The 25,416-nt window shown below is 38.0% G+C and overlaps 1 protein-coding gene across 2 annotated transcripts in view; it reads left to right on the top strand.

Moving 5' to 3' along the window:
• RAPGEF6 (Rap guanine nucleotide exchange factor 6) overlaps nt 1–25,416 on the top strand; it is a 181,626-nt gene that overhangs the window by 34,625 nt on the left and 121,585 nt on the right. For both annotated transcript variants that reach the window (XM_008142669.3, XM_028149018.2), the window contains exons 5-6: nt 1,358–1,427; nt 19,811–19,954. In XM_008142669.3, coding sequence (XP_008140891.2) covers nt 1,358–1,427; nt 19,811–19,954 — 214 coding nt within the window. The remainder of the gene's footprint in view (nt 1–1,357; nt 1,428–19,810; nt 19,955–25,416) is intronic.

The following is a 25,416-nucleotide window of genomic DNA, read 5'->3' as shown; positions in this document are numbered from 1 at the left end:
TCCCCCCGTGCACAGATTTCGTGCACTGGGCCTCTAGTATTTTGATAAATTTATCTCTTAGATAGTGTATGTTTTTATTGTATTTTAAATGGAATTAAAAGATTTTTCCGTAATTTCATTGTTGCTAATCCTATATAATAAAAGGCTAATATGCAAATCAACCAAATGGCACAACGACCAGTCACTATGACGCACACTGACCACCAGGGGCAGACACTCAATACAGGAGCTTCCCCCGGTGGTCAGTGCACTCCCATGGGGAGTGCCTCTCAGCCAGAAGCCCTGAGCTGAGTTCACGGCTGGCGAGTGCAGCGGCGGTGGCAGGAGCCTCTCCCTCCTCCGTGGCAGCACTAAGGATGCGAGGGCTCCTGGACTGCAAGAGGGTGCAGGCCAGGCTGAGGGACACCCCCCCACCCCGAGTGCACGAATTTTGTTCACTGGGCCTCTAGTATACAATAAAACAATTGGTTTTTAGATATAGTTTTTTATAAATGACATATATTTCTTTATTTAGTATTTTATATTTTGTTTGCATTATTAATGGAGGTTTTTTAAAATATTTGGTTTTTAGAATAAATTATACGTATAGTATAATTGGCCATGGTACTTAATTTTTATATATATAATATTTTAGATTGCTTTTTGTAATTTTATAAGTGCACTCTGCATCATATATTCACCTTTTGTATCATATAATTATCAAGTATTTTTTCTATTCCCTACCTTTTAAAGTATTTAGTTTACTTTTTTAAATTAAAACATCAATTTATTTCTATATAAATGCTTTCTTTTTTTTATTTCATTAGAAATATCCTCCCAGATGAAGAATATAAAAATACAGTTTCTTTTAGAACTAATCCAATTTTAGTTTTTTCCAAAGAGCTAGTCAGTGGCTCCAACACTATTTTTAAATGAATCACCTCGGTTTCTTGCTACATTTCTTTATATAGTCTAATGTGAATATTTTTAAAGTTGTTTATAGCTTTTATTTAAAACTCCCAAAATAATAATTTACTTTTATATAATATTTCATAATTGTGGCTTTAGTCTGTATTAGGTGTGTTTTTACTTTTATTCACATATTGATAAATGTTTAAAATTTGAGATTAGGCAAGGAGGGGTCTTCTATAATCAGTTTTAGAGATTAGTTAAAGGCAGAAATTTTTAAAGAATTTTCACACTGAACTGTATTGATGTCAGTTATCTCTTGATTTTAAGAAAATCTTATTAATAAAAGTGATAGGATCAGAATTTCTTGGTTAACATGTGGAAGGGGGAGGTTTGATTGTTTGTTTTCCTATATTGATATATTTTATTTGTAACCTTTGCTAAAGAAATTGTTTTTCTGTTTTTATAGTTTTGGTAAGCAGTTTGGAGGAAAAAGAGGATGTGATTGTCTTGTATTAGAGCCTTCAGAAATGATTGTGGTAAGAACTTTAAAGAATGCTGACTTGTTTTTTGATGTGCTTCAGTTTCAACTTTAAATGTAGTAGGCTTTTAAATACTGAAGGAGGTTCCATTACTATGATTTTTTATATATTTTATTAAGTAGCATCAGAACCGTCTACCAAGTTTGATACATTTTTATCTACTTAATTTTTTTTTTTTTTTGATCCTTGAGAGAATTTGAAATATGATACAATTCTATATAACAGGTTCCAAATTTGGTCATTTCTTTACCACTTCTACTAGAAATTTTAAATAAAGGCTTTAAAAAGTGACCCTTAGGTTTCAAGTATTTTCTCTTTCCTCTTCAATGTACTTAATAATCTTTGAATATCTATGTTCTGTGCCCTCAACTTGCAGGAAAGAGAAAAAAATGAAAGACAATTCTATTTAAGTAAGAAATGGTTTAGATCTTAATATTTTTACTTTAAGAGTGTACTTAAGGAATAATTCTTTACTTTTTTCTAAGAAAGCTAGGTAGTTGATGTAACTTGAGAAAACACTGACTTTTTTTTCCCAAGCATTAGGAAAATCCAGAACACAGCTCTCTTTTACTTTGTTCTGAGATGACCTTACTAGAAAATAGCTTATACTGAATGGGCTCATTGTCCTATTTGCATCTCATGTAGATGATCATGTCATTTGATTTGATTTAAACTGTTGAGAAGTGAGGTTGAATTCTTAAGGAAGCATTTGAATGCCAGGGCACTAAAAAAACTAAACCATTTTTCCACTTTATAGGACTGTAGTCAGATTGACATCTTCAAGTAGTTTCTGTTTTCTCTTCCCCAAACTGCATCATCTACATTATCAAGAGTTCAGTGTTCTATATTTTATTTATTTATTTATTTATTGATCTCAGGATAGGAGAGATAGAAACATCAATGATGAGAGAGAATCATTGATTAGCTGCCTCCTGCACGCCCCACACCTGGGGATCAAGCCCGCAACCCGGGCATGTGCCCTGACCAGGAATTGAACCATGACCTCCTAGTTCATAGGTTGACACTCAACCACTGAGCCACGCTGGCCGGGCCAGTGTCCTATGTATAATAATAAAAGGGTAATATGCTAATTAGACCGGACAACTGAAAGACCTTCCGGACAAAGCTATGGCTGAAGGGCCGAGGCAAGCCGCTGTGGCTACCAGGGCCAAGCCCCTTGCACGAATTTCATACATTGGGCCTCTAGTATTTTATAAAAACAACAGGATTTTAAGCTCTTAAAAGGCAAAGATTATGTCTTATTTTGTGTAGTACTGCCTGCATAATAAGTATTCATTGAATTGTGCTTGAATTCAAGTTTGTTCAAGACTTGGATTATGTATTTTATGTTTATTTTCTTTAAGTGTTGTTATAGATGGCATATTTATTATAGCCTCAGAACTATCTTTTTAAAATAAATATATTGAGGAACATGGCAATAAAACTACCTCAGGCACTTCTGGTTTTCTCATTTATTTATCAGTTGAAGTACCACCCCCTACCCCCATATTTTATGGGGGAAAGAGTAGTGCTTTTACTGCAGTGTTTACATTGTTTTATTGTGGTACAATTAACATAAAATTTATCAAACTTAACCATTTTTAAGTGTACATTTCAGTGTAATTATTAAATTAGTTTTCTTTTGAAATTAAAGGGAAAACTTATATTTTCCCCATCCCAAACTTGGAGTTAGCCTTTTCTCTAAGGAGAGAAACTGAGATCTGACTGCCAGTTGTTTTCATTGCTCTATGTGACTAATTGCTATTAGGGCCTCTCAGGGAAGAGAGCTAGAAAATGTCTGAGTGTATGTATACACTACATATATATATATATATGTGTGTACACATGTCTATATTTGTTTTCTAATCTGTATATCTGTTTAAAACCCAGAGTTTATTTTGTTTTTTCCTTATTCATATCTTCTTTCTCTATCAGTGAGAAACTTGTTTTTCAATATATTTACTTACACATAAGGCAGTGTAAGAATAGCTTGTTCAGCCCTGGTTGGTGATTCAGTGGTTAGAGCATTGGCCCATGCACCAAAGGGTCGCTGGTTCAATTTCTGGTGAAGGGCACATAGCTGGGTTACAGGTTTGATCCCCGGCCACAGTTAGGACATGTGAGGAAGGCAACCAATAGATGTGTCTCTCTCACATCGACATTTCTCCCTCCCTCCACCCTCCCTTCTCCCTCCCTCCCTTCCTCCCTCCCACTCTCTCAATGGAAACAAATATCCTTGGGTGAGAATTTAAAAAAAAAGACTTGCTTGCCCACAACATAGTAGAAAGCACTATTAGCTATAGTCATAACATACACTTATTTATATATTTTAAATGTACACTTTGTTGAAATTTTAAAAATGCATATGCCTTATAACCTACCTCTATATCAAAATACCAAGTATTTTCATCACCCACCCTATAAAGTAAGGAACTATTCCAAAAATTAGAGGGGCCAGGCAAAAGGACAGAGCAGCCAGATTGAAGATTGAAGGGACTTACATTGACCAAATCTGGGACAATTTGGTGTAATGCAAATTAAAAAATCATAGTAATTGATAGTACCTCCATGTATAATACTGGAATTTATAAGTTCTACTGATAAGGAAAGAAAAGAAGGAAAGAGAGAGGGAGGGAGGGAGGGAGGGAGGGAGGGAGGGAGGAAGGAAGGAAGGAAGGAAGGAAGGAAGGAAGGAAGGAAGGAAGGAAGGAAGGAAGGAAGGAAGGAAGGAAGGAAAAGGGAAAGGTTTTCCTAATAGTCCAAAGCCAACTAATAAATATGGAACAAAAGATTAAATTAGAAAATCATTAATGAATGATTGTGGCTCATGTTTAATTAGAAACAGAACACTTACATAGTCTCAGAGTTATCTCTCCACAGACCACTTACAAAGGGAAAAATTAATAAGTTTCTGATGGGGAAATGAAAAGGATACCATTGTAACAAAAATCATCCCCACCACTATCAACATGGATACAAACTGATATCATACTACTCCGATATGATTTACTGAGAAGGACTAAAATCATATCTGATATATTCCTGCCAGAAATGCATACCTGAATCTAATTATTAGGAAATAAAAGACAAATCAAATTGAAGACATTCTACAAATTGACTGGTCTATACTCTTAAACTATCCCGATGTCAAGAAACAGATGAAGGAACAGTTCCAGATTAAAGGAGAAAAAGAGACACAATTAAATGCAACGCTTGATTTTATACTAAACATTGAAGGGAGGGCAGGGCAAAGGTGTAAGTATTGGTATAGTTGATCTTAGATTATTAAGTCATATTTCCTGATTTTGATAATTGTACTGGGGTTTTGTAAGACAAAATATTTGTTCTTTGGAAATATACGTTGAAATATTTGGGATCAAGAAGTACTCTATTCAATTTGTACTCAAATATTTTAGGGGAAAAAAATGCAGATATACACATAAAATTTTTAAAATCACCAAAAAATTACATTATGTATACTTGTATATATATTTATGGTTGGTGATTTTTAATTCCAAGACCACATTTTATTGATGATCAGTATGGTTTAAAATGCTTTATGCGTTACAGGAGAAAATAATTTCAAGATTTTTATTTGTGAGATTTCTGAAGGATTTAATTGTCATTTCATCATATTGATGAATCTTGTTGTTTTTCTTCAGTTATTCACTATTATAATATATTTTTAAAAATGTATTGAACATTTTGAACCAGAACAGATCTTTGGTACATCTGTGTACTTTTTAGATGAAATTATTTAGAACTCATAAAAATGCTTGGTCTGAGTGTAAATATGTTTATAAGTACATGTGTACTATTTTGATAAGGACTGTCATGATTTTATTATGTACTATATATTTATACAAATTTGAATAATTCCACAGGTATTTGGGAATACTGGTACCTGTTACAAACACCCTCCTGATTATCTGAAATGTTAGTCATCAATCTAGCACGTTATATGGAAATCTCCTTGTTTTAACTTATGCATATTCTCATATGCTTTATTGGGGACTTGTTTTTTTCTTATTACTTATATCTCTGGCCCATTTTTCTACTTGGATTATTTATTTGTTCATTACATTATAAGCTTTACATTAGTAAGTTAATGATTCTTTTTATTTATAAGAGGGTATAAATTTATCATTTGTTAATTTTATATCTAACATGAATTTTTGTCATTTATTTATTTATTTTGCTCTACTTTTTTTCCTTTTATGTTATGACTTTGGTTTGCAAGTCATGCTTATTAGAAAGACCTTCCCCGTGACAATATCATTGATCTTTTAACTGGCATTGCTTTATAGAAGTTTATTAGTTCATTATTTTAACTTTTAAATCTGACTTTACTAGGTAGTCAGAGAAAGTGGTAACAACTTAACTACCTGTCTTTCAATAGTTCCTCCTAAAATAATGCAGAACTCTGTAAGAAGGGTAAAAGAAATCTATACACACACAATGCTCGTAGCATAAATTGAAGACAGAGAATGCCCAAATTTGAAACTAATTGTAAATAAAAGAGAAACCACTAATTCCTAGCATGTGATCTCTCACACTCCCATCTCTACTCCTAACTCTCAGCAAGGCTCTGTGATGAGCAAAAGCTGACTAAGCAGAACTGCAGAAAACAGAAGATGGAAGCTAGCAAATGGATGTCAAGTTGACCTGCACTGCCAGAAAGACTATCTCATTAAGTTTAAAATTAAATGTATGTGTGCGTGAGTAGGGAAGTTATTTTGAATTATGAGTAATTTGCAGAAGTATTCTAAGTGCATAAACTCAGGGTTAAGACAAAAGATAAAAGGAAACAAGTTTTCTTTGGCATTGAAGTGCTGAAGAAGAAAAGTACATGGGGAAGTTTTAGGTTTCTACAAGACAAAGTGAACACAAAATCAAGGTCTTTGCCCCTCCCACCAGCAAAACAAAAGGAAAAATGTATCCTAAAATATCTGGACTTCAAAATATTTGACAAAGGAGGGAACCTATTAAACTAGGAATCTTATAAAAACATCCTAGTACCACAAAAAGGTAAAAAGAGAAAATTAATAAATCCATATATAGCTGTTACAAAAATATAAGAAAATGATATTAATTACATATCACCTGTGGGAAATTCCTCCCCACCCCAGAAAAATAACCACAAAGGTGAAAACTGTGATGACACTCCAGACAGAACAACATATATTCAATCAAGCATTTGAGGATATTAAAAAAACATGTAAAATCAGAAATTTTAAAACCAAGCATTTTTATGAGTTCTAAATAATTTCATCTAAAAAATACGCACAAAGAAAGTGGGCAAAAGAAAGTGGAGTGAAAAGAGTATGAACTTAATAAAGAAATGGAATACAAAGAAAAAATTATATTAGAAACAAATAAATTACAAGGTGCCCCAGGGAGAGTCTATTCAAATGAAAATTTACTAGTAATAAGGTACATTGAAAGAAAGGCAGGGAAAGAACCAAGTGAATAAAATTATACAAAGAATGAAGTAAAAAGTGTTAGATACACTGTATTATATTCTTGAGAGATACTGAGAGAGATCTTAAACATTCTCACCACAAAAATGAAATGGTGATTATGTGTCATGATTGAGGTGTTAGCTAAGTATATGATGGTAATTGTTTTGCATATATAAAAGTGTCAAATCACATCATCTTAAACTTATACAATATTATACGTAGTTATATTGCAAAGCTGGAAAACAAGTATTAGAGAAAATAGTGGAAATTCAAACTATTAGATTTCAAAGATAAAAAATCCTCATTGTTTCTAGGCCAAATGTTATATAACTTCCAAAGGCAAAAGAATTACACTGGCTTAGACATTTTTAAAATCCACTGACGTAACCAAAACTAGGCAACAATAGAGCAGCATTTAAAAAACAACAACAAAAACAAAATGTGACCCAATGATTTTGTATCCAGCCACAGCTTTTCAGATATCTAGGTTATGGAAAAGTAGCTTTCAGCATATAAGAACTTAGGGAATAATGCAGAGCTACTTTTAAGGAATCTACTAGAGGATGTTTTATCCCAACTAAGAAATAAATGGGAAAACCTCAGCAAAAAAAGTGATGATGAGCATTTAAAATATATAAACCTGCTACGACTAAAAATAAGATAGGGAGGGATGTGAAGGAAAGACTATTGTACATATGTTACATGTTGTGATAAAGTAGAAATAAGACAACTAAAAAAGGGAGGAAAAGGAAGAGTGAAATAGGAAAAAAGAATGTTCATTGATTATTTTGTGCATTGCATAATCAATAGGTGAAAGAGTTAAAACACCAGGAAAAGCTGCTAAATTAGAGAATATCAGGTCTGGGATTTGATTTTCCTGTATTTACAAGCTATCATTTCACTAGTGACCCGGTGCACAGATTCGTGCACATTGAAAGGAAATTAATTAGAAGGTGGCCAGTGGGGTGGGACTGGGTGAGATGGACTGGACATGCCCTGGAGCCAACCCTCCGTGGTCTCTCCCCAGCCTCTGCGGAGTGAGTGGGGTCCCTCCAGCAAGTGGGGTCCCTCAGCCTGGCCTGCAGGGATCCGGACAAAACCGGCTCTCCAACATCCCCCAAGGGGTCCCAGAGTGTGAGAGGGCACTCTGCAAAGTTGCTGTCGCACAGGGTGTGGAACGCAAACGCAAGTGTGCAGTAAACCAGATTCAGGGCGGACAGTGCCCCAGCAACAACATAACCCACAGCTGAAGGTGGAATCGTGTGGCCCCATGAGGAATCGGGCTCCCTCCTCTCTGGTTTCAGGGTACATCACCTGAGAACCGCCACTGCTAAGTCACTGCAGCTTGGCAGCTTCTGCGTTGAGTGTCTGCCCTCTGGTGGTCAGTGTGCATCATAGCAACTAGTCAAATGGTGGGAGGGACAGTTAGCATATTAGCCATTTATATATATACATAGATGGGTTTCTGGCTCAAGACACTTGGGCCAGAAACAAAAGACTTTATGACTCATGGTGTAACAAACAGAATAATGATTGGCATATTTCTATAGGTTCCCTTTGTTCCCCAAGTCTCATGGAGTTAATGCTGGATGGCCCACATGGATGCCAAACACATAGTAGGTTTGCATTGCAGCTAAGAAACACTGAGCTTGGGGAATGTACTGGTGTTATAGTAGGCAAGCCTGCTCTTAATCCAGCCAAAAACATTACCTTATCCTTCAGGATTGCTTGCTGCAACACAACTCTGAGAAATGGTTAAGTGAATAAGCAGTTAGGATTTAATATTTTTGGCACACCTAGCAAGATGTGTAGAAGCACAGGAAAGACTCTCTTTCCCAACAGATAGTAAAAGGGTAATAAGAAAACAGGCAGACAATAACAGGCATTGGCAATGGTATAGAGCAGTGATTTTCAACTGGTGTGCCACAAGAATTTGTAAAATATGCAGTACCTGACTATTTAGTCAAGGGCACTAACTTCTTTTCCCTTAGATTGTAAAAAAGAAAACAATTTACAAGAGCTAACACTTTGTATTGAACCATAAATATATAGGTTATATAATAGAGTTACATCTTATTGGTCATGTCATATAATAAGGTTGTGTCTGATTAGTTGTTAGTACCAGCAATTCTTATATACAAGTATAGGCACCTGCTGTTTTTAAAAAGTCACTTTGGAGCCAAAAGGCTAGGAGCAATCGTTGTTATTATTATCCTATATAATAAAAGGCTAATATGCAAATTGTCCCTTCGACTGGGAGTTCGACCAAGGGGCGGGGCTGTCAACCACCTGTGGCCCTTTCCCCAGCCGGCTGGACCCTACCAGTGCATGAATTTGTGCACCGGGCCACTAGTTATGTAAATAAAAATTAGACCTATTTTTTGTCAGATTGGCAAAAAATATATATTTTTCAATGTGCTACAGAATTTTAGTAATTAGTTTATGTGTGCCATGATATGAAAAAGGTTGAGAATCCGGTATAGAGAAATGTAAGGACTCATACATTGCTGGTGGAAATATAAAATGGTGAGACTACTTTGAAAAACAATTTGATAGTTCCTCAAACAGTTAAAAACAGAGTTGCCAGGTGACCCATCAGTTTCACTTGTTAAGTATATACTCAAGGGAATTGAAAACATAAAACATAAAGTCTTGTTCACTACTGTTCATAACATTATTCATAATAGCTAAAAGGTGGAAACAAACCAATGTCCATCAACTTGATAAATGAATAAACAAAATGTTATCCTCCTATACAATAAAAGGGTAATATGCAAATTGACCCTAACGGTGGAACAACAGGTTGCTATGATGGGAACTGACCACCAGAGGGCAGACACTCAAGGCAGGAGCTGCCCCCTGGTGGTCAGTGTGCTCCCACAGTGGGAGTTCCGCTCAGCCACAAGCTGGGCTGACAGCTGCAAGCTCAGCGGCAGTGACAGGAGTCTCTCCCGCTTCCTTGGCAGTGCTAAGGATATCTGAGGGCTCCCGGGCTGCCAGAGGGATGTCTGTCTGCCAGCTTAGGCCCGATCCCCTGGGGAGCGGGCCTAAGCCAGCAGGTGGACATCCCCCGAGGGATCCCAGACTGCAAGAGGGTGCAGGCCGAGCGAGCTGAGGGACCCCTCCACCCCGAGTGCACAAATTTTCGTGCACCGGGCCTCTAGTCCTATATAATAAAGAGCTAATATGCTAATTAGACCAGACGGCAGAACGACCTTCCAGAGCAGTCTTCCTTCCGAAAGGACCAGTGGTTGGGGCCGTGGGGCCTGAGGCAGCTGGGGCTGCGACTGCCAAGCTCCTTGCACTAATTTCATGCCTCAGGCCTCTAATATGTCCATATAATGGGAAATTGTTTTGCAATAAAAAGGAATCAAGTATTGATATATACTTCATCATGAACTTTGAAGACATTCTAAATAAGCCAGACACTAAAAGCCATATATAGTATGATCCCATTTTTATGAAATATCCGGAATAGGGAAATCCCTAGGGACAAAAAGTAAATGCTAATGGATATGAGTTTTTTTTGGTGGGGTATGGTGAAACTGTTCTGGAACTAGATAATGATACTAGTTGTACAGTTCTGTAAGTACATTAAAAAGCCACTGAATTGTATACTTTAAAAGGTTGAATTTTATGGTGTGTGAATTATATCTCAATAAAAAAAATTGCAAACCCTGGCTGGGTAGCTCAGTTGATTAGAGTGTTGGTCTGATATGCCAAGGTCCTGATAAGCTAAGGTTGTGGGTTTGATCTCTGGCCAGGGCACATACAAAAATCAAACAATGAATGCATAAATAAGTGGACCAACAAATCCATTTCTCTCTTTTCCCCCCTCCCTCTCCGTTTTCTTCTCCCCCTCTAAAATCAACCAATCGATAAAACAGAAAAAGGTTGAAGTATAAAAAAAATATGTAGGTCTTCCTAAGTACCAAAAAAAAACCCTTTTATTTTGAAAGCAAGAAACATACATTTCAGAGAGAAATAAATATAGCCCAATACACATAATTATAAAATGTTATAAATTTGAGATAAATATTTGTCATACCAGTAAATGTAAATGACTTCACCTACCTATTATAAGGAAAATGCGTTATTGTCATTAGGAGTCAACTTTTTTTCTAATATTAAAGAGTTAATACAAAATCAAATATATTAAGTAACAGTTCTAGTTCAAAATTTGAATAGGAAATGTCAGTATCAACATAAGACTTTAAAAAAATATATTTTCCAAGTTGTTTTACTTTATGAAAAAATGTTATCCCCTGGGCTTTTCATTTTAAAAGCATGGAAGGAGTGCCCACCAAGTAGTTTTAAATATTCCTAGAGGTTAAAGAACCCAGATTATGGTGAGTAAATACCATTCCTCCACTAAAAGGATATAACCCTTCATGAAATAATGGATAACATCACATGTGGAGTAGATAATTATTTGACTGAGATTTCTTGTGTCAGAAAGCAGAGAAGTACCAAAACTATTGGGATTCTGTCAAAAGTTCATAGAGTCCATCAAAAGGTATCTTGAGTGTCAAAAAATGTTGCTAAAAGTTTATCAGAAACTTTTACTGTATTTGTTACATTGATCTATGCCTCTTTCCTCCTTTGTCTCTTAATATAATTTATATTAACAGATTTTCTAATATTAACTACCCTTGCATTCCCAGTAAAAGCTTGACTTGAGCTATTTATCTTTTTTCCTGCATTTCTGGGCCCATTTGATAATTGAGTCTAGGATTCTTGCATTCATTATTTCTTATTGAGATGTTAGCCTATGCTTTTAATTTCTAGTTCTCTTTTGTTATAATTTTGTATGAGGATGCTATGATCCTTAATACTTGGGGACTGTTGCCCTTTTTTTTCTGCATTTTGGTGTAAGATTGGTTTTGTGTCGTTTTTTCAACCTGGAACGACTTCCATGTACCTTCATTGTGATAGTTGACAGGCTGGATTAACTTTACCACATTATGTGCTCGTGGTTTTTCTGGAAGGTTTTTTTCCTCTTATTTTTGTTTTCTTTTATAGTAAGTACCCATCCTGCCATTGTGTTTGGTCTTTTTTTTATGCTACTTCTAGCTCTTTTTATTCATTTTTTGTTTTGTTTTGTTTGTTTTTAAATATATTTTTATAGATTTCAGAAAGGAAGGGAGAGGGAGGGAGAGATAGAAACATCAATGATGAGAGAAAATCATTGATCGGCTGCGTCCCGCATGACGTCACTGGGGATAGAGCCCAAACCTGGGCATGTGCCCTGACCACAAATCAAATCATGACCTCCTGGTTCATAGGTCCATGCTCAACCATTGAGTGACACTGGCCGGGCTCGAGCTATTTTTATATGCCTACCTAAAAATAACCAAAGTTAATAAGTAGTGAACTTATAAATGTTTAATGCTGGTGACTGTATCCAAATGTAATTGCAATTTTCCAGTATTTTAGTTCTACTTATTTCTTCCATAATTTTTCCTTATTGTGTTGTTTTATGCAATCATTATTTGCATAAAATACTTATACAAATATTTGATAATGTACTTAGAATTTTTTCATTTTAAATATTCTCATCTCTGAGACATTACTTATGTGCACATGTGTTACGTCTGAGGTATCCCCTTTAAATTTTTCTTTATAAAGGTGTTTTGTTGGTAAACATCTCAGCTGGGTGTTTGTTTGTTTGTTTTTTGCCTGAAAATAGCTTTACTTTGCATCCTTCTTGAAGTTGGTTTTGCTATGAATGCAATTTTAGGAGAAGAATCTTTTTTTGTCTTCAGCACACTCAATATATTCTATTTACTGGTATCCATTGTTTTTTGAGATGCCAGTGATTATTCTAATTACCCTTCCTTTGCAGCTGATCTCTATTTTTCCTCTGGCCTCATTAAAAGTCTTGTGTTTATCTTTATTGTGTGAATTTATAGTTGTAATTTCTAACTATCCTGCTTTGGATTTGTTGGGCTACTTTGGGCTTTTTTTTTTTAATAGAAAAAGTCATTTTTTTCTTGATATGTTTCATTCCTCTTTCTGTTATCACCTTCTTGAAATTGGTTTAGATACATGTTTAATCTTTTCAGCTCAACCTCTATATCTCTCATGATTTCTTTCTTATATTCATCTCTTTCTGACTGTGCTGCAGACTGTGTTTTTTTGTTTCGGGCAGGATATTCTTGTCCCTCTTGTTACTCACTGCTGGTTAGCCTGGTAGTGAGGAGAGAGGACAGACACTTAGGGAAGAATTTTTTTTTTTTTTTTGGTCCTGGTCAGTTCTCAACTGCTTTGTTATTTATAACCTCTGGCTCATTTTCAAGTTTATCTTTGAAAGTGTTTTTCAAATTATAGCTTTATATTTTCTGATACTTCCAATACATTAAAATGCTTGCAAGTATGATTCTGCTGTATGTATGTATGTATGTGTGTGTGTGTGTGTGTGTGTGTGTGTGTGTATATATATATATAAAATATATATATATGTTATAGGGCCAGTGTATGAAATTCGTGCACTTGGGGGGGGGGGGGGTCCCCTCAGCTCAGCCTGTGCCCTCTCACAGTCCAGGAGCCCCGCAATCGATCGCCCCAAAGAGGTAGGCCCTGCCCACCTGGCCGGGCTCTGTGATGGATCGCCCACCCGCCGCAGCGGTGCTGCTGGGTGGCCTGGGCCTCCCTCTGCAGGGCGATCATGGGGCAATGGCCAGGCCCCCGACCAATCTCATCGCACCCGCCTTGGCTGACCTGGTGCCAGTGGATGTCAGCACGGTCGTCCGGACAGTCGTTTTGCTGTTCGGTCATTCAGTCGACTTGCATATTACACTTTTATTATTATAGATATATATATTTTTTAATTGCCTTCAGAGAGAGGGTACAGAAGACGGAAGGAGAGAGAGAAATATCAATGATGAAAATCATCCATTGGTTGCCTCCTGCACACCCTCTACTGGTGATCAAGCCTGCAACCTGGGCAGGTGTCCTGACCAGGAATTGAACTGTGACCTCCTGGTTTATAGATCAATGCTCAACCACTGAGCGACACTGGCTGGGCTGAGGTCCTTTTTCTATTATTGCTCATCATGTCTTGTTTGCTCATGTGTTTGAGTTTTATTATAGTTAGGGATTTTGGTTTTTTTGTATGTTTGTACATGAGTTTATATGTCTTGAACTGTAGGTGTGAGAATTTTTTGAGGTTTGGGTTACAGTTGCATTCTTGCAAAGAGGTTTTAGATTTGTTGTTGTCAGTTGCATATGTATATTGTTAATTTTGAACTTTTTAAAATTTACTTATGTGTTTAAGGTATTGTGAATTTGAACAACAGACCTGCATGAGGAATGGCTTATGTTTTGAATTCTCAGAGGAAATGTTTTTGTTTGGTTACTTTTACTCCCTCTTATCTCAGTACTAAGCAAGTTTTCTTTCTGTACCCTGCAGAAGGGACTTATACTGTGCTCAACCTTTACAATAAGGTTGTTGCTATTTGGGATGAGTTTTCTGAGTAAGTCTCTATTGGATTCCCCATCTTTGGTGGATTTTCTATTTTATTTCCTGTCTCTCTTGCTCCCTACAACTCTCAAAGTGGAAAGTGTAATCTCTAGAGTTGAGAAATTGTCTGGTAGATAGATCAGAGGCTTTGTTGGTAGCCTACCTTATGGTATTCTTGGTTTCACTTTATTCTTGGTCTTTGTTTTTTTTACTTTGTGCCATTTCAGAATGCATTTCCAAAGTTTTATTTTTTAAAAGTCTCACATTTGCTTTCATGTTAATTAATTAATTAATTAATTAACTTTTAACTTACTTTTTGTTAATCCTCACCCTAGAATATTTTTTCCATTGATTTTGAGAGGCAGGGATTGGAAAATGGGGGAGAGCGAGAAGCATTGCTATTAGAGAGACACATTGATTGGATGCCTCTCACACTCTCTCCGATCAGGGTGGGGATCCAACCTGCAACCCAGGTAGGTGCCCTTCACTAGGAATTGAACCTGACCTGTGGTGTGCAGGACGACATCCTAATCACGGAGCAATACTGGCCAAGGCACATTTTGCATGTATTTAGAAGGAACTTTGTTAAAGGCATTTAAACCTTTATACATTATTCAAATTTTCTTTTCATTTGATACTTTCCCCATAATTTGAGCTTAGAAACTTTTTTCCTAAGTTCAATTTACTACTATATTTAAAGATCTAAGAATCATATATTAGAATTTCACCTAAGATAGATAATCTAGTTCATCCTTTGGAATAGAGCAATATGAAGGAGATGAACTTTTTTGTCATACTTGGATTTTGAGACCTTACTCACTTGTGTGAGTTACTTGTTTTGTGAGACTCTGTAACATCTTTTAAAACTAGCTTGTACTAGAATGATTGTGAGCCTTAAATGATACAACATATAGTTCCTGGTACATGGCCTAGTGTAGTGGTTCAGGAAATACTTGTGGTTGTTCCATCAGTTTTTAGGAGAGGAAATTGAATTACAAGGAAGAAGCATATATTTGCTAACTACACAAAATTTTGTACTTGAGCTGGAAATCAATTCCCTGTCTCTTCTGGATTTACCTTTCAGAAGAGTAATGTTTGATAACTAATTCTGCCTGCCGGTATATTTCTTAAATACCTTATACATATTTCTAAGGACCTGACATATTTGGGAAGATATAATTTAATAGAATTTAATGTAATATCCATTATGGCACACCTTTTTTGAATGTTAAGTGAACAAACACCTATGTCCTATATAATAAAGCGGTAATATGCAAATTGACCCTCACACCATCACAAGATGGCCACCCCACATCATCACAAGATGGCCACCCTCATGTCATCACAAGATGGCCGTCCCCACGTTGTCACAAGATGGACGGCAGGGGAGGGCAGTTGGGGGCGATCGGGCTAGCAGGGGAGGGCAGTTGGGGGCGATCAGGCTGGCAGGGGAGGGTAGTTGGGGGCAATCAGGCTGGCAAGGGAGGGCAGTTGGGGGCAATTGGGCCGACAGGGGAGGGCAATTGGGGGTGATCGGGCTGGCAGGGGAGCAGTTAGGTGTCAATCAGACACCCCCTCCAGTGCATGAATTTCGTGCACTGGGCCTCTAGTCTATATATATATATAAAAGGCTAAGCGACCGTTCGACTGTCCAACCAGCCGGTAGGTATGATGTGCACTGACCACCAGGGGGCAGATACTCAATGCAGGAATTGCGAGCTGCAGTGACTTGGCAGCAGGGGTTCTTGGGTGATGCACCCTGGAACCAGAGAGGAGGGAGCCTGATTCCAGGGTATGTCACCCAACAACCGCCCTCAGGGGATGTTGGAGAGCCCCATCCTGCAGGCCAGGCCAAGGACCCCACCTGCTGGAGGGACCCCACTCATTCTGCAGACACCCTTCTAGTCACAATGCCGCCCGCCCCAGGTGCGGGTGACCGGGGAGGGACCGCGGGAGGTTGGCTCCTGGGCATGTCTGGCCCGTCTTGCCCAGTTCCGCCCCACAGGCCACCTACTAATTAATTTCGTTTCAATGTGCATGGATCCGTGCACCGGGGCACTAGTATATACTATAACGCAGTTCCTATCTTAGGGAGCTTGTTAGCCTGTGAGGTAGGCTTTGATAATTATGGTCAATATTCTTAGTGCTATAGAAGTAGCATCTTCCTGGGACAGAGGAGTTGTTGTCTGAACTGGGTCATGAAGTTTGTGTAGGATGCCAAGATACTGGCAAAGGAGGAATGGGTTTTTAAGCAGAAGTAACAGCAGCATATGCAAAGGTCTGACGGCTGTGGGGAGCATATTCTGTTTATGAGAAATCCTGGTTGTGTGCATTCAATAAACGAGTCATAGTCTGAGGAAAGGAATGTCTCTGGTGGTATGGATGATGTGTCTTAAATGATTGGTAGTGTTTCAGCATGTGAAAATAGAATGGGTAGGATAATACAAATTGATGAAATAAGTTACTTAGCAGAATATAAGTTACTTATCTATGAGGACCATGGATAGTCACATTGACTTGGCCACTTACTCTTGAACTCTCATGCTAAAACAGAGCAGCTTAGACATCAGTTCTTTCTGAGAAAACATCAGGAAATTTTAGATAAAAGCTCATTAGAGCTTTTCTGTGAGAGGTTTTGTTTTTTGTTTTTTGGGGGTTTTTTTTGGTGGGGAGGAGCTAAGAGAGTGTTTTTTTCCAGGCTTACACACATAAGATAGAGTGATAAAAACATTTTGGGGGTGGAGTGTATGTAACTTTGACTACCCAATATAATACATTTTATTTGGTGACCTTAGGGAGGTCCATTGTAGCATTTTGAATAGGAGACTTGACATAATGATTTATCTAGGGGATTTATCTGACGGTGCCAGATGGAATTAGAGAGGAACATGTCAGAAGCAGCAGGATCACCTATTACTATATTTCAAGACTAAAGTGATTAAGACTTGAATAAGTAGTAGTAATAATGTTGGCAGTGAAAATAGAGTCAGACTGGAGCTTGCTTCAGCAACCTCAATACTTGAGTTTTGGCTAAAAAATAATTCAGAGCCAAGACTCAAACTATGAGAGAAAGTTTATTTACAAAAACACAAGGTAGAATAAGTGAGCTGTAGAAGGAATGGGCTCAGGAAACAAGTTACAAAGGCAAAAGAAAGGGCCCTTGGAGTTTAGGAGACAGGACCTGGGAGGAAGTGGAGAGGACTGGAAAGGTGAGGGTGTGTCTCTGAGAGGGAAAGAATGCTGGGTCCTCAGCCCTCAGGGCTTTTAAGGATGGAGATTTTAGAGTAGGTCCCAAGGGATGATCCTACCTAATAAAATGGTAATATGTAAATTACCATCACTCCGCTACACCCACGATTGGGCCAGCGGGAGGTGCAGGGGGCGGGACTTGGGGTGGCCGGGGTAGCCGATTGGGCCAGCGGGATGCTGAGCTCGCGTTGCCAGCGGCGGCGGGAGCTCAACATCTGCGTGAGCTCAGCGTCTGCACCATGGCTGTGCTGCGGAACAGAAGGGGCCTCTGGGGCAGCGAGCTCACGTCCCGCCGCGGACCATCAAAAGCGGGGGAGCTGGGTGCCTGTCTGCTCTGGCACCAGGCCTTTCAGAAGCCTCCACCGAGCCGGAGGCTTCTGAAAGGCCTGGTGCACCAGCGGACAGGCACCCAGCTCCCCCGCGATCGAAAGCGAAAGCGTGTAGGGGACCCTACACGTGCATGATTCAATCATGCACTGGGCCTCTAGTCTTAATAGAATATTCATCAGCTTTTCAGGTGTGTCCTTTCAGGGTTGTGGTCTCTACTGATTGGTTGGTGACAGGGCAAGGGGTCATTAGTCAGTGCAATTGGTCCTGACTCAGCCATGGCATGGCTTGTCTTGTTTTGCTGCTTTTCTGAGCTTGGAGCTGAAACACAACTGAAGTCTAGAAGTTATGCCTAGGAGTCAGTGTTTTAAGGGAGTGGTCATGCAAGGGGCCACCTGGGAGTTCCAGGAGGCTACTCTTCGGCCCCTTGTTCCTTCTCTAAGAAGGAGGTTACCACATTACTAGCAACATTCCAGGGGATAGAAGGTCAGGGGGTTTAAACTGCATGACCAGCAATATGCTAGGGGAGGAAAAGTTATCCTGGGGGCAAGATCCTTGTTTTTTTAATTTTGTCCCTTGCTAGGCACCTGGGGCTTTTCACCCTGGTGACCTTCTATACCTGGCCCATTGTCCTTGGTTTGCTCATGTCTGTCTAACTGCCTACCATAGTAACTGTCCTTTTTTAAAATATATATATTTTATGGATTTTTTACAGAGAGGAAGGGAGAGGGATGAGAGAGAAACATCGATCAGCTGCTTCCTGCACACCCCCTACTGGGGATGTGCCTGCAACCAAGGTACGTTCCCTTGACCGGAATCGAACCTGGGACCCTTCATTCCACAGGCCGACGCTCTATTCACTGAGCCAAACCAGTTAGGGCAAGTCCTTCTTCCTTAAAAGAAAGCATATTGTGAGAGTGATTTATAAAAAGAATTGACAAGTTCTAAAAAGCAACTGAAGATAAGAGTTGGAAATGTTGATGAAATTTCATACTTGGGTGACTGGGACATTTTTTATATTAGCAAAAGATACATTTTAGGAAAAGTAGTTGGGGAGGTGGAAACAGAAATTGTTATTTATTGGATGCGAAGCTAATAGTAAAGTATGCTTTAGGACATATTATTTGTAAAAGTAAGTTTTGAAAAGTATGGTTTAGTCCGTGATTAGACAGGCAGTGTGGTCTTGTGTCCGTAGCATAAGTTATAGAGATAGGCCTATATTCCAACTCACTTTTAGTAAGTATTACTGTTCTGAGACTGGAAAGTCACTAATCTCTTTGGGTTTTACTTTGTTCATCTATAAATTAGAGATAGCAATACTTGCTTACAAGGCTGTTGTGTGAACTAAATAGTATAATGTATAGGCACACCAGCCCATTTTATGCCTTCAATACATACTAATTTTTCCTTCTTCCTTAAAAGATGCCAGCCTCACTCTTGGCTATTGTCATACATTAAGATGGACACCAAACACTAATACATTAGTGTTTATAAGTTCACTGAAATAAAATCCTTGATTGTTCCCTAAATAATATATGTATATGATCAGGCAGCTTGTAATTAGACTGGCAAAGAAGTTATAATTATTGAATGTGTAGGTGTAGTTAACAGTCTTCTTTTCTGGTAAATGACTTTACTTAGAGTATGTTTGTGTGAGCAAGAGAGACTATTTCCTGGAAGGAAACTGTGGTCTTCAGATATTTATAATGATGTCACCTTTAATCTTTTTTGAACTCATGAGCATTATACAGACCATTTTCTTGAGGCAGTTTCTTGCAAGAAGTGAATGAAGCCTCCTTATGAGTTTGTTAAGACTCCATAGACTGTCAGTAATATGGAAAAATTGGATATTTAATCAAGAATGTGAACATGTGTTTCAGGTAGAGAATTCCAAAGATAATGAAGATAATATACTCCAAAGAGAAATTCCGGCCAGGCAGTCTCGACGAAGGTTTCGGAAAATTAACTATAAAGGAGAGCGCCAAACCATTACTGATGATGTGGACATTAACAGTTATCTTTCTGTGAGTATATTTAAGGATATTTTGTGGCTCTTCCTTAATTTTCATATACAGTATCTTTAATTTACATATATTTTGGTAATATCAACACTTTGGGCTCTACAATTAAAAGTTTGGGGCTGGTGAATATATCTGTAATTTTTAAAAATACTTCTGCTCTGTTGAGTTGGGTAGAAATACTCTACCAGTGAGAGTTTTGTTTTTGCTTTAGTTTTTATTTTCCATTTAAATAATGTAAAAAATAATCTTACTATATATTTTTAGACATATTTGTGGATTTTCTTGTCTTTTTATTGCCTGAATGGAATATAGAGTAGAGTCCTGGAAACTCAGGCAATAGACTGAGTTTGCTATAAGGCATTCAAACGAAAAAAACAGTAAATTCTGCCCTGAGGTGTGAGACAGATATACTTAATGTGTGTTATTGCAGAAACATATGCAAGTGGTGTTAAAGGTATATTTCACATGCAAATATTGAAAAAGTAGATGAAATATTAATTTGTGTAACACCAGAAGGAACATAAGCTGTTTCTTCAGAAATCTTTAGTTTTTTGTAACTGTAGATAACTTCATTTTAGATGGAAAAGTAGTTGAATCAAGAAGTAAGGATAATTTAAAGAATAAATCCAGGTGTATTTTATCAGTTTTCAAAGGACTCATGATCCCCCAAAATATAAAAGCAGTCTAGAGATTGATCACAGCAAAATTCCTGAGGGTATGTTTAGTTCTTTTGGATATCAGAAACAGAAATTTACTTATTTAATGTTAGGAACAAAGGATTATTTATAGAGGAAGTTATTTGTACTGGAATAAGTGTTAACTTTAAGGCAGCTCTAAGGATTTAGTTGCATTTGCCTAATTTTACTGATCCAGTACATTCTACTTCTGACAACAAACAATAACATGATATAGTACCAAAATTTTTTTACTGCATTCAAACCATACAAAATTTATTTTCTACTCTTCTTATTTAATAATTTATTTTTTATAATAAATTTCCGCATCACTAATTAATTTAAGCTAACACTTTAAGTTTTGCCTTACTGCACAAGTAATATCTGTCAGTTTTAAATGTGCCTAAATTAAAACTTGATTAGTCTCATAATCCATTTATAAACCATTGTCTTAATAATGTCATGGTACTCCATTATAATAATTGCCATAATTTATTTATTCAGTTCCGATATTAGGTCATTTAAATTTCTCTAGTTTTTCTATATGTTTAGAAAAATAAGGTGCTAAATGTATGTGGTTATATTTGCCCATATCTTGGTTTCTTTAGAAAAAAATTTCAAGGACTAGGATTGCTAAATTGAAGTATCTCTTATTTATGCTATTTTGTTCTCCGTATATGAGTTAGAGTATATAATGGTGTTTTTTAATTGAATTTATTGGGGTGGCATCCTATATAATAAAAGGCTAATATGTAAATTGACCGAACAGCAGAATGACTGGTCACTATGATGCGCACTGACCACCAGGGGGCAAATGCTCAACGCAGGAGCTGCCCCTGGTGGTCAGTGCACTCCCACAGGGAGAGCGCCACTCAGCCAGAAGCCTGGCTCACAGCTGGCAAGTGCAGCGGTGGTGGCAGGAGCCTCTCCCGCCTCCGCAGCAGTGCTAAGGATGTCCGACTGATGACTTAGGCCCACTCCCCACGCGGAGCGGGCCTAAGCCGTCAGTTGGACATCCTCCAAGGGCTCCCGGACTGCAAGAGGGCGCAGGCCAGGCTGAGGGGACCTTCCCCCCCCCCCCCGGTGAATTTCGTGCACCGGGCCTCTGGTTGGTTAATAAAATTATACAGGCTTCAGGTATACAGTTCTATAATACATCATCTGTATATTGTATTATTTATCACCCCGAGTCGAGTCTCCATCACCATTTTTCCCTCCTGTACCTTCTACCTCTCCCAATACCCCCTTCCCTCTGGCAGTCATCATACTGTTGTCTTTGTCTATGTGTCCACTAGTCTTTCTTTTTTTTCTTTGTTTAATCCCTTTACCCTTCTCACCTAGCCCCCAACCCCTTCCTCTCTGAACATCATCAGTCTGTTCTCTGTATCCATGAGTCTGTCTCCACTTTGTTAGTTTATTTTTATTATATGAGTTGGACTGTATAGCTTTTGTGTGTTTTTAATTGCTTGCTTATTCTAGTCTCAACTTTAGTGTGTTCTCTTCCCAAGTTTTTTTGGTATCTGAAAGTTGTCCTCTTGTCTATGCTGGTTTCCTGAGTGGACCAGAAAGTCCAATAGCACACTGCTTGGAATTCTGTCCATTGATTACTTTAAAGAAAGAGTGGCATTTTTGCATGTGAAGGCTTATATAGCAAATTTTAGGTAGTCATCCTACAAAGTACCATCAGGAATTTGACATTTCATGGGAGGCGGGGGGAGAACTAAGTTGATTCAAATTTAGATAAAACATTAACTATGAGACTGGGTTAGAGAAGTATTTTTGGTCATGTTACTTGCATGTGGTATTTCTTGGAGTAATAGGTTTGTGTGTTTTTTTCTAAATGATATATTTCAGGTAAGGTAGAAAATGGCAATATTAAGTGATTTTCATTTGCTTATAATTAATTTAACCAATTATGTAAAACCTGTGCATCTGGCCAATTCCTACTTATTGGTAGTTGGTCTGAATAAAGATGTGGTGTAGCAAAAAATCTTATTTAATATTAATTAAACAATTGATAATTAACCTAGTAGAGAATAAATAAATCTAGTAGAGAATTGATTTTATGGCTACTTATGGACTTCTTTATTTTTTTTATTCTGTCAGCAGTTCAGAGAGAAAGATCAGGAATCGCCATTTCTTCTTTTAGACAGCAGTGGAAATTTTACAGTTTCTTTTCTCATTTGCAAACCTTCATCAACTTTTTCTTGCTAGAGTGTTGAAGGTCAAAATGCATAAAGATGTACAGAAGCTTTTGTTACTGTTGTGTTCTTTATCATAATTATTAGTATATAAACTATACATCAAAGGTTTTGTAAATATTAAGGATTTTGCATATATTTTCTAACTGAATGTTTAGAGTGATTGAAAATGATGATTTCTTCTAATCTTATAAAATATTTTCATAATTTTGTCATACATTGCTTTGTGTAAAGATGAGAACCATAATGTAATTTTTTAAATACATTTTTATTGATTTCAGAAAAGAAGGGAAAAGGAGAAAGATAGAAACATCAATGATGTGAGAAAATCATTGATTATCTGCCTATTGCATGCCTCCAACTGGGGGTCGAGCCCGCAACCCAGGCATGTGCCTTTGACGGGAATTGAACCCAGGACCCTTTAGTCCACAGGCCAACGCTCTATCCACTGAGCAAAACCAGCTAGAGCAGAACCATAATTTTAATGTGAATTTTTTTTAATGTTAAAAAGAGCACTTCTATTACAGTAATAACATTTTTTAAACTCCTTTGGGTATTGCTATCTGAGCTTGCAACAAATTTAAATGTCTCCAAATTTCTCAGTGATTTCAAAGCTTTGATCTTTGAGGAGAGTGTATTTGATATTTAGAAATAGTAAAAAGGTTATTGGAAGCGATAATCAATGACTAGGATGGGTAATTAAGGCAAGTGGAAATAGTCTAGTACAGTGATTTTCAACCTTTTTCATCTTACGACATACACAAACTAATTACTGAAATTCTGTGGCACACCAAAAAATATATTTTTAGCCCATCTGATAAAAAAAAAAAAGGTATGATTTTGATTGAGTTACAAAAAAATAGTAGTAGTAATTACTACCCTTTTTGCTCCATAGTGACTTTTTTTTAAAAAAAGCTGGTGCCTATACTTGTGTATAAGGATTTCTGGTACCAAAAATTAACCAATCAGGTGCAACCTTACTATGTAGTGTGACCAATAAGATGCAACTCTGTTATATGACCCATCCTATATAATATGCAAATTGACCTTAACAAGATGGCTGCCTACAACCAGGCTGGCAGGGGGCTTAGTGAGGGTTGACCAAACGACTGAACAGCAGGCTGCATGGGGCGACCAGTCCGGTGGGGGGAGGGGCAGTTAGGGGTGACCATGCCAGCAGCGGGGGCAGTTGGGAGCAACCAGGCCAGTGGTGGGAGTGCAGTTGGGTGCGACCAGGTTGGCGGGGAGGGCAGTTGGGGGTGACCAGGCCAGCAGAGGGGGATAGTTGGGGTCAACCAGGCCAGCAGAGGGAGCAATTAGGGGCAATCAGGCCGGCATGCAGAGGCAGTGAGGGGAGATCAGGTCGGCAGGGGGAGGCAGTTAGGGGCGACCAGGCAGGCAGGCAGGTGAGCGATTAGGAACCAGCAGTCCAAGATTGTGAGAGGGATGTCTAACTGCCGGTTTAGGCCCAACTCAGGGATTGGGCCTAAACCGGCAGTCGGACATCCCCCAAGGGGTCACAGATTGGAGAGGGTGCAGGCTGGTCTGAGGGGACCTCCCCCTCCCGTGCACAAATTTCATGCACTGGGCCTCTAGTATATATATGGTTCAAGAGGGCATTCACAGTGGATGGCTATTTTTGGGCTGTTGTAGTATTTTTATTTCTTCTCTATTTTTGAATAACAAATAGTATGGATACTTGATATTCTTGCTATCTTCTCTTAACTATATTCCAACTTTCTCAGTAGACTAAATCATAACTTTTTCTTGTTGTCTGTGGTAGTTTCTATATTCTCAGGCACAGGATGAGCTACTGGCCATCTTCCTTTCTTACTCCATCATAGCCCCTGACAACTCTTCCCAAAGGGACACCTAGAAAGAGGGATTTCCATGGCAGCATCATGAGTCATGGTTTTAAATTTAGAGGGCTCTTTTTGCTCACCCTTTTTTATATATTTTCTTTCCTTGAATTCAGTATTCTTTTCTTTTTTTCTTTTTTAAAAATATATTTCAGAGAGAAAGGTGGTGGGGGGAGAGAGAGAGAGACATCAATGATGAGAGAGAATCATTGATCGGCTGCCTCCTGCATGCCCCCTTCTGGGGATCAAGCCCCCAAACCTGGGCATGTGCAATTGACTGGAATCGAACCCAGACCCTTCAATCCTCAATCCTCAGGCCAACACTCCATCTACTGAGCCAAACCGGCTAGGGCTGGCTAATTCAGTGTTCTTAAGCAGGTGTGCTGCAAGAATTTTTAAAACATGCAATACCTGATCTTTTAGTTAGGGACCTGACCTCTTTTCCTTCAGATCGTCATTTTTAAAAAATGACAGCAGCTAACACAATAGCCTTTCAGTCTGAATGAATCAAAATTATATCCTTTTTTTGTTGTCAAATCAACAAAAATATTTTTTTGGTGTGCCACAGAATTTTAGTAATTCGTTTATGTGTGCCATGAGATCAGAAGGTTGAAAATTACTGCTCTAGTTTATTGTTCTGGGATAGTATGGCAGGTAGTGGGCATGGTATCACACTCTAGAATCTTCTGTTTCATTTTAGACTCACAAATTACTAATGCAGCAAGGAGCTC

Source organism: Eptesicus fuscus, chromosome 6 (genome assembly GCF_027574615.1).
Source record: "Eptesicus fuscus isolate TK198812 chromosome 6, DD_ASM_mEF_20220401, whole genome shotgun sequence".
Taxonomy (NCBI): Eukaryota; Metazoa; Chordata; class Mammalia; order Chiroptera; family Vespertilionidae; genus Eptesicus; species Eptesicus fuscus.
The sequence above is the reverse complement of the archived record's forward strand: the minus strand, read 5'-3'. Positions and strand labels throughout refer to the sequence as shown.